This window comes from Capricornis sumatraensis, chromosome 1 (genome assembly GCF_032405125.1).
Source record: "Capricornis sumatraensis isolate serow.1 chromosome 1, serow.2, whole genome shotgun sequence".
In the NCBI taxonomy this organism is placed as follows: Eukaryota; Metazoa; Chordata; class Mammalia; order Artiodactyla; family Bovidae; genus Capricornis; species Capricornis sumatraensis.
This window is the reverse complement of record NC_091069.1, coordinates 110,807,717-110,818,030: the sequence shown is the minus strand read 5'-3', so window position 1 is coordinate 110,818,030 and position 10,314 is coordinate 110,807,717. Positions and strand designations below refer to the sequence as shown.

General features: G+C 42.4%; 1 protein-coding gene across 3 annotated transcripts in view; it reads right to left on the bottom strand.

The window, feature by feature from the left end:
* Nucleotides 1-10,314, bottom strand: part of TIAM1 (TIAM Rac1 associated GEF 1) — a 159,110-nt gene that overhangs the window by 102,668 nt on the left and 46,128 nt on the right. For 2 of the 3 annotated variants that reach the window (XM_068971664.1, XM_068971676.1), the window contains exons 6-7: nt 3,674-3,820; nt 753-827 (exon numbers count right to left, since the gene is read on the bottom strand). In XM_068971664.1, the coding sequence (XP_068827765.1) occupies nt 753-827; nt 3,674-3,820 (222 nt within the window). The remainder of the gene's footprint in view (nt 1-752; nt 828-3,673; nt 3,821-10,314) is intronic. The other variant, XM_068971671.1, reaches the window with a different exon arrangement.

Below are 10,314 nucleotides of genomic sequence, written 5' to 3'. Positions count from 1 at the left end.
CACTGTTTGGTTGCATGGCAACTGAAAGCTGAACTCTGTCATATTGATTCTGAGTCAGGGAATGGAAGGATCATACCAAGGTCACATTATCAACATCAGAACTCCCACCCCTTCCCCCAACAAAGAGCCTGTTGGTATCACCATTAGGGTCTTTCAAATGAGGGATGTCCATTCATTTAGAGGCTGAAAATAGCAACCAAGGGAAAAAAAAATCAATATTCTTTATGGGCTTTCAATCAGAGCAGTTTGAAAGATCCTTTTAAATCCAAGCACAAGGTTAAACCAAGTCTGGAGATTTATAACTGGATGCTTGTCTTGGGAGGCAAATGCACGTTTTATTTTTAAAAGAACATATCATTAGAATAGCACTTTGAAATTAATTGAAGCAAAATAGCATGTGTGGGTAGACAGGGAGACCAGTACAAACTCACCTCTTGAGAAGGAAGTTGTTTACGAGAGGAACTTACAATGGCATAAAATATTCTGCTACCCAGAACCCCACTTTCCTCCCTTCTTCTAGATGGAAACAAACATTCAAATGATAATTACTGAAAATGTGATGTCAGCGGGTGAATGTCTTACTGTAAAGAAGTTTTCCATCTCTTCTGACCAGTTACATAATTTTAAAGGACTGATCATTTCAGTTTCTAATACTGAGTCTACTTAATTTTAGGATCCCAAGAAACCACTGCACTGTGTAACGTTGAGGTATTTGTGGTACTTTTAGAAAAGGAACATGTGTTTATTTTTACCTTGCCATCTGGAACAGTGTCATCAAATATTCCCTCTAAAGATTTCTTTACAGCCTCAGTTCCCTCACCGAACACCTGCATATACAAAAGTATCATCTTAAAAAGGAATTTGGGCAAAAGAAGCATGAGAAGGGGATGGAAATGGGCATGGCTATTAGAAAACATTACACAAATTTCACATGCTCTCACATCAAACTCTCAAGTAGGTAAAACAATTTACAGGCTAGCAGACCATGAAAACCATTCCTCTGTCGGGATCACTCCCCAACTCTCGGACGATTTTTTAAAATTGGCTTATTAGAGCTAGATTCTTTTCTATAAATTTAGATGAATTAGCTTACAAATGCAATGTACCGGATTCTTTCACAGTGAAGAATTTCAACTACAGTGCCACACATCTAATCAGATATTTACCAATAATAATTAGTTTACGTTTTAATCCTCAGAACTAAGGGGTCTTCCCTGACGGCCTAGCGGTTAAGACTCCACATTTCCAATGCAGGGGGCATGGGTTTGATCCCTGGTTTGAGATCTGAGGTCCCAGATGTCATGAGGTGTGGCCAAAGAATTTAAAAATAAACAAATACATCAATAACAGACTTAAAAATCCGCAAAACCTGAGACATACATTTAGAATTATATTACCGCAACACCATGGAAAAGTTTCTTATGTAAAAAATAGAAACTTGTCTACCCTTGGAAATTTAATGAATTCTACAAACTTAAAGATATGACTGTGAATTGGGAGATGAGGTTTGACCTATGTACAGTACCATGTGTGAAAATAAATAGCTAGTGGGAAGCTGGCGTATAGCGCAGGGAGGTCAGTTCAGTGCTCTGTAATGACCTAGATGGGTGGGATGAGAGATGGATGGGAAGGAGGTCCAAAAGCTATACGTATGTATATAGCTCCATATGTATCTAGCTGAGTCACTTCATTGCACAGCAGATACTAATACACCATCGCACAGCAATTATAATCCAATTTAAAAAGATATGACTAAAACCACATCAGGGTACCCATGCCACGAGGTGGTCAAAACCTGAATACGTCAACGGTGAGAAATTTTATATACCGGCTCTCAACTGATGGTGTACTGTTGGTATAGAGTATGTAATTAAGAAAAAGGTTTTGCTCCAAAGCAAGTGAGATACATAGACACATACAATTTTTATCTGTTTCCAAGTCCTAAATTAACAAGTAAATTTCTGTTGGTATGCTTATGGCCAAGAGGTTTTTTAAAACTCTTACAATAAGAGAGAGTAACAAGAATTGGTTATAGAACACCACATGATCCTTTGATTAAAAGAACCAGCTAAACTTCTTTTGGATTCGTTTAAATTCAGGCATATATTTCAGCAGCAATGGACTATAACATAAGTGGGCACCTGTAAAGGAGAAGCATACGAATGAACTAAAGCCCCTTTTTTTAAGATTTTTTTAATTTTATTTTATTATTTTATTTATTTATCAGCTGCTCGTATGGCATGTGGGATCTTTGTTCCCAAATCAAGGATCAAACCCACGCCCTCTGCAGTGGAAGCACCGAGTCTTGACCACGTCCCTGAAATAAGGCTTTTAACAGAAGAGAAATGCAACTCGAGTTGCCAACTGCAACTCCTGGCAGGTATTTATAGTGATGGTCTGAGTCACCTGTAAGGCCAACAGATGCACGTAGAACGAGGCGAGAAATGCTGACTGCTAAGGTCACCTTTTTGCACGTTTAGTCAAGAGTCATCAAGTCTTGTGTGTGACTTTTTCCGCTGAAATATTGACTTTCCTCCAGTTTATTCTTCGAATTTACACAGAAGCAAGACCCCAGGCAGCCAACTTGACGCGCCTCTCTCCCCAAAGACCGGAGAACAAACAGCAAGACTGCTCAGGCTCTCCCCATCTGCTCATCGTTTCTACATCCCAGGAAGAAACGATGAGCATGGTAGGCAGCTGAGGACTTAGTACCTCAGCCTTCAGGCCTGATTTCGCTTTTAAATGTCACTCCTAAGTAAACTCATGGCTGAACTAGCCAAATCAACAAGATCTTTTTTTTACTGAGTCAGTCAATGGACCTGTCTCACTTTGCATAAGGGCCCAGAGTGAACAGGTCAAACTGGCAATACTAATCATGACCTCAAAATGCACAGTGCCTCTGCAGCTCACGGACTGGATATTCTCCTCCTCTCCTATGTTCTTTCCATGCCTATCATCAAAGCGGCTCTGGGGCAACTTGTTTTCCAAAGCCAAAAAGAAATGACAATGGAAAGAGAGTTCCCCAGAAGTAACTCTGGCAGGAAAGTGGTCTTTGATAGTCAAAGTCAAAGTGATGAGGCCAGAGCATTTGGGTATTAGAGACCCACTGATGCTGCACCATAGGGGGTACCACTCAGGATGCACTGAGACAGGTCCCCTTCAAGCCCTGCCACCTCGGGAGATGGACGTCACGGTGGTGAGTAGGCGCTCTCAGACGCCTGGTTCCTCATATTGGTAGGTACCCATTTTAACATCAACCCCAAACAGTCAAGGGCGAAGAAATAACCAGATTGCCCTGGAGGCGGCCTTTGATCCAAAGCCAGAGGAGGCATAAAAAGACCGTCAGGTGCCCACGTGGCTTCATCATCAAGCCCTGCTTTTTTCCGGAAGACTCAGGAAGAAGTGCACTTTCCGTACGTCTGTAATTAAGCAAGGCTTAGAAAGGATGCAGGTGGGGACGGGAGCTTGGTGATAGACTAATAGCAGAGTTCAGCGTTGTGGGTGTACATTATCTATTTAAAGCACCTAGCACGACTAACTTCTTTGCTTCAGCTAGCTGAAGTGGTGTAACACTGGGTATCAATCAAGGAACAGCACACACATGCATGCACATCCCAAGTGACGTGTCCGTGGAAGCAACCTACGCTTGCTTCTCATCCACCCTGGAACCCACCTGATTGATGCTTGGGCGTCCCTGCTTCTTTTTAGAGGTAGTATCCAGACCCCAAAGAGAAGAAAACCTGCTCCTTCTCTTGCTTGCGGATCGGGACATGGCCTGAGTACGTCTTCTGACTCCAGTTTCACCCGTGCGGGCGGCCACCTGAGGACGGCAAGAGGGGCCATCGACAAGAGGTAGTCAGGACCACTGACCTGTTCCCCAAAGTCCCCACTAAGCCCCACCCTCCAAGAGTCTCATGTCAGCCAACACTGAGCCCACCAACCACAGCATTCCATCCATGACTCACACATCCGGGAACTGTGAGAGTCCTTTCTAGATTCAAACTATAACCGAAAGCTTGGCAAACTCGATCACTGTCTGAAATAATCAGTTGCTGTTGTTTTTCACTTACTCAGGCATGTCTAACTCTTTGCAACCCTGTGGACTGCAGCACACTGGGTTTCCCTGTCCTTCACTATCTTCCATACTTTGCTCAGACTTTCATCCATTGAGTCGGTGATATCCAACTATCTCATCCTCTGTCACCCTCAATCTTTCCCAGCACCAGGGTCTTTTCCAATGAGTCGGCTCAGTAAAAATACATAATAACTGTAACAGAATGTATACCAGGTTTCCAAGAAATCAGATATCCTTCTGGTCACAGTCCCAAACTCTAGCATCAAGCTAAATTAACCATAGTTTCTTGAGATTCTCTCTAAATGATACAGAGTTGTTTCTATACCCTAACAAAAAATAGTGACCGAGTGTCAGCAAAAACAGTGAAAACAGCACATTTCGGGGCCTGTGATTTTGTACTGAATCTAAATTTACCCATCTCTTCTATTTTGTTTTCTCAGAATTACATAAAATTACATTCCTCATTAAGCAAGTGATGGTTGTCCCCCAATATTAATCACTCCTTGGCCTTAGTCAGAGAAATCTCAAAAACAGTTGAGCATCTGGCTGCCCCAAGTGGACTTATTTTCCTTATAGCAGGGTGTGCGATACTGATGAAGTTCTGGTCAAAGGGAAGTAGAAAAGTTATTTATAATTTCCAGGAGGGATCCTCAAAAGGAGGGGGTTTTCCATTATCCTTCACTCCCCTCTTTCCAGAAATGTCACGTTAGCTAGTTCAGGACATTTGGATGGAAGCATTTTCAAGGATTACAGAATAAGACGGAAGGGATCCAGGTCCATGAAAGATGGTGAAACCACGTTATAACCTTCATGTCCTATGTTTAGGTGAAAGAGGAATAAGAGTTGTATTTCCTCAATCATGATTTTGTAAAATATTTCATTTCAAACAGGCATAGAAAAGGCTAGAAGACATTTTCCTCCGTATTTTTATAGGATATATTTTACACAGCAAAAGAGAGCAAAAAAATGTTTCCCAAAACATTAAAACTACCACTGTTAATATTTGGTTACATCCTTCCTGACTTTACTTCCAAGCAAACATGTATATCATCTTTTTACAAAAATGGAAACATACTAAAAGCATTCGGCAATTCTGTCATCTACACTTAAAATATGATACTCATCTTTTTATTAAAACAAACTTTAACTTTGGAGAGGAAAACGTGTTTTTATTTTTTTAAAAAAAGAAGCTAACCTCCATTGAGATGTTTGCAAGGTGCCAGCATGCATGCTCAGTAATTCAGCTGTGTCTGACTCTTTGCAACCCCTACGGACTGTAGCCCACTGTGGCCCACCAGCCTCCTCTGTTCGTGGGGTTTTTCCAAGCAAGAATACTGGAGTGGCTTGCCATCTTCTCCTCCAAGGGGATCTTCCTGACCCGGGACTTGAACCTGCATCTCCTGCATTACAGGCAGACTCCTTACACTTGAGCTACCCGTCAGGAACCCAGACAAATACTTAAATGTTCAGAAAGGGGCCACACCAAACCTACATCCACTACTGTGATCGCCTGCATCAAGCAGTAGGTGCAGGAGCTCTTTGCAGGCAATCCTTCAGGCTTGAACTTTATCCCACAGGTGGTGAGCAGAGTCCCAGCAGAAGCCAGGAGGTCTCAAGAGGCCACCCACGGGTCCTCCTTTCAAACAAGGGAGTGCCAGGAGGTACAGCGAGTTGGGCTTGAAATGAAACTTCCCCACCCACTCTTTGTTGCTGGAGGTAAATATCTCAGAACCTACTTGTCACAGATGCCCACACGGGCAACTCCCCATGTGATGGCTGCCAACTGGCCGCCTTCTCATGGATGAACAATGTTGGGTAACACTCGGGGGCCCCCTCAGCAGTGAGTACACTAGCTACAAGGCACACCTTCCTGAGGTTTTCAGCATTGACAGGGTAAACACTCTGGAAGCCCCAGTGAGTAGACTGGCAAAGACCCCAACGTCCATCAGAAACAAGAATCAAAACACCTTCTCTGCAAGGGTATTAGGGGGAAAGTTTTGGTCCCAAACGAAAAAAAAGACGAGGGAGCTTGAAAGGTCTTGCATTTTCTCAGCTTCAGACATAAGCAAACCTAGACAGGGGCAGGTAAAAATGTGGCACTCAACACAATGGTGGGAAAACTCCCCCAGAGAGAGCTCTTACCACAAATATACTCAAGGCGTTAGGGGAGCAAAAGTCACACAACCATAAAGGACACATTCTTATGTTAAATATGCAAACATTTCTTCTTCTCCATTTGATCGCTTTCTAAGCTAAAGGTAAACAACAGTTGTAAAAGGAATAAGTGATAATGTGCTAACATACAAAGATGCTCACATAACTATGTCAAAATCAGTGAAGCTTATGGTCACAACATGAGGCTTAGAACCACTGAATAAATGGTATGAAAGGTAAAAATTCTAGAGAAAAAAATGTTCACGTGGTCTCATATTTATAAAGATATATATACGGACATATACAAGCAGACACACATGCATGGACACACACACACACACAACTGTCCACCAGTATCCATGGGAAACTGGTTCTTTAGGACCCCCAAGGAACCAAAATCCTCCCATGCTCAAGAGCTTATATACAATGGCATAGTACTTACATACAACCTACATACCATCTCCTATGTATTTTAAATGTCACTAACTTACTTATAATACCTAACATAATGTATATTCTGTGTAAACAGGTGTAAGTACAATGTAAATGCTATGGAAATAGTTGAGTAAATTTGTTTTGCTTTTTGGAACTTTCTGGAATTTATTTTTTGAATATGTCCAATCCATGGTTGGTTGAATCCCCAGATGCAGAACCTGCAGAAATGAATGGTCAAGTCTGTGTGTGTGTGTGTGTGTGTGTGTGTGTGTGTGTCTGTGTGTGTGTGTGTCTGTGTGTGTGTGTGTGTCTCTGGTGTCTGTGTGTATCACAGCACCCATCAATATCTGAACTTTTGTGTTTATCTGGTGTTGCTGTTTAGTCGCTAAGGCATGTCCAACGTTTGTGACCCCATAAACTGTAGCCCACCAGGCTCCTCTGTCCATGGAATTTCCCAGGCCAAAATAACTAGGGTGGGGTGCCATTTCCTTCTCTGGAGGATCTTCCTGACCCAGGGATGGAACCCACGACTCTTGGGTCTCCTGCACTGCAGGCAGATCCTTTACCACCGAGACACCTGGGAAGCCCTTGTGTTTATCTGATTGCTTACTTATTATCCATCTTTCCCACAAGAATATAAGCTCCAATGGGACAAGAACTCTGGATTCGTTTACCGCTATAACCCTAATCAGAGGACAGTACGGACGTATGCCAGGCACTCCCATTTATTTGTTAGCTGAATGAATAAATAAACAACAAACAAACAAGAAAAAGCAGAAGCAGAGATCCTACATAACACAGTTACAAGTGAACAGCAACTCTAGTTTCTAATTTTGGACAAACAGAGTCCAGAAGAAAAACCTAAATAACCATAAATGTGCTCAGTTCCCAGCTGACCAGTTGGTTTAATTCTGTTTAACAAATGGACTGTTTCATTTAAGGTTCTGATAGTAACTACTCTAAACTGTTGGGGACCTCTTAAACTGCGAAAGTTACTGCTACTCCCAAGACAATAATGACTCAAAATGAGCAAAGAGATTTAGATGGAAGGGGAAAAAAAAAAGCTGGCAAAAGAACTGTTGGACAAGAGCTCAAGAGTTTCTCAATGATCTTTGCTCACACAATGCCTCTCTTTGTGGCCCGTACCTGATTACTCTATCATTCTGTTCATCTGTGCAAACAAGAACAATGATAACCTTTCAAAGAGTACAGTGGGGACCCTTCAGTTAATTACTGAAAATCACTGAGCATGATGCGAAGTCGTCCTGGTCAATGGAACTTAAATTGTGCTCGAATCTCCTCCCCTAGCCCCGTTGCCCTGACACCTCCTCCTCCCATGCTCCCCACTTGAAAGAAAGAAAAAAAAAAAAAAAAGTCTGGACAAAGGCTAAATTGAAGAGTGTTTCAACCCCAAGGGAAAAGAACATTCTCTGGGGTCAAAAGACAAGGAGAGAAGGAAAAAAAGTAAGTATCCAATAAATGAGACAGTAAAAAACTCCCTGCCCAGAACCTTCTATAAAACGTACAGAAACAAATAGGAACAGATACCCAACAGGCTTGCTTAACTGGTCCACTGAAACCCCTCATGGAAAAGAGAAGTTTGCAATGACACACAAACACCCAGATATATGAGACAGACATAGCTAGCAAAAAAAAAAAAGGAACAGAGACTGGCACATATGGAATTAAACATTCTCCTTTAAAATCATGGACTGAATAGAGCTAAAAGTCACTAACCCTTCCACTCCCGTTGTCAGCTGGTCAGATTCTAAAAGCCTGCCCATCAAAAGAAAAGCACACACAAATCATAGACAACGAGACAGAGGAGATTAGAAGGTCTGGAGATAAATTATGGAAGGATAATTTAGTGGTTTTTATTTCATCATCTCATTTTAGAGGGACTTCCCAGGTGGTGCTAGTGGTAAAGAATCTGCCTGACCAATGCAAGAGGTGCAGGTTTGAACCCTGAGGTGGGAAGATCCCCTGGAGGAGGAAATGGCAAATTGCTCCAGCATTTTTGCCTGAAAAATTCCAAGGACAAGAGGAGCCTGGCGGGCTATAGCCCACGGAGCTGCAAAGAGTCAGAGACAGCTGAGCAACTAAGCACACACAGGAGAGGTTAGCTTCAGTGGCTTTGAAGAAAATAATAGAAACACAGAAGTTTTAGGTAGACAGCAAGATTATTTTCTCCAAAGGTTATCAAGCCCAGGAGAAGGAAACAGCCATTTGGATGGCTTGGGATTTAGTATTGGGTTGGTTGAAAAGTTCATTAGGGTTTTTCCATAAGAACTCAAACAAACTTTTCGGCCAGCCCAGTAATAACACTGATGCACCATCATGGGTATCAAATTTCCTACATAAGAAAGTGAAATCAAGAGTTAGTTGCTCAGTCACGTCCCAGTCTTTGCAACCCCATGACTGTAACTCTCCAGGCTCCTCTGTCCTTGGAATTCTCCAGGCAGGAATACTGGAGTGGGTAACCATTTCCTACAGCAGAGGATCTTCCTGACACAGGGATCGAACCGAAGTCTCCAACATGCAGGCAGATTCTTTAGCGTCTGAACCACCACGGAAGCCCTTTCCTTAATAAGACTGCTCCTTCAGTTGATGACATTCTCACAGTGTGGTAAACAAGAATTTTTCTTGCAATTATTTTGCAGAACAAGCAAACTAAGATTTGGTTAAGCTACAAAGCAGGGTCCAGGTCTCACAGAAACAGACCAAGAGCCACAAACTGAAGACCGTTTGCAAAATTAATTGATCACAGCCCTTGGACCCAGTGCCACTAAAAAAATAAGACTTAATAGCTGTATGGAGAGGTGGTAGCCAGGAGACCAAGAGCTGAGCTGTAATTAGTAGAACAAATCAGGATGCCAGTTCTAATAACTCCAGAAATTGGTTTAAGACTTCTTTAAAAATGTAAATCTACCCTAATTATCTGAATGATGATGCTAATCTATTTATAAAGAACACAAACGCCTCTGAGTGAATTACAGCTCTGAATCAATTGAAGAGCGCAGCTGACACAGCGAGCCCAGAGCCCCACAGGAAAGCTTCTCCAAGGCGGTTTCTGGAACCTGGGACTTAACATTCAGTTTCACAGTGAATGTGCTAAGGTGCAGTACATTTTCAGTGGGTGTTCATTTGGATAGGCAAAAACCGTGTTGCTCGCATAGCAATTTTTGAGAAGAAAGGAACCCAAAGTACATAAAGCTGTTTGCAATTTAGCAAGTACATGAAATTACAGATTGCAAACATACAACTACACAATCTGCCGCTCTGGAGGTCAGATGAAAATTCTCTTCCCCAAGCAACGACCTATGTCGGGCTGAGAAACACAGAAAGGTCTTGACCTTCTACAAAAGAATCAGGTATTTATGGTCACGCAAAACTATGATGGGGGCTTCCCTGGTGGCTCAGGCAGTAGAGAATCTGCCAGCAGTGTAGAAGACCTGGGTTGGATCCCTGGGTTGGGAAGATCCCCTGGAGGAGGGCATGGCAACCCACTCCAGTATTCTTGCCTGGAGAATTCCATGGAGAGAGGAGCCTGGTGAGTCCATGGGGTCGAAAAGAGTCAGACATGACTGAGTGACTAACACTTTCACTTTCAAAACTATGATGAAAAAGTGAAAAGGAAGATTTTTAAAGAA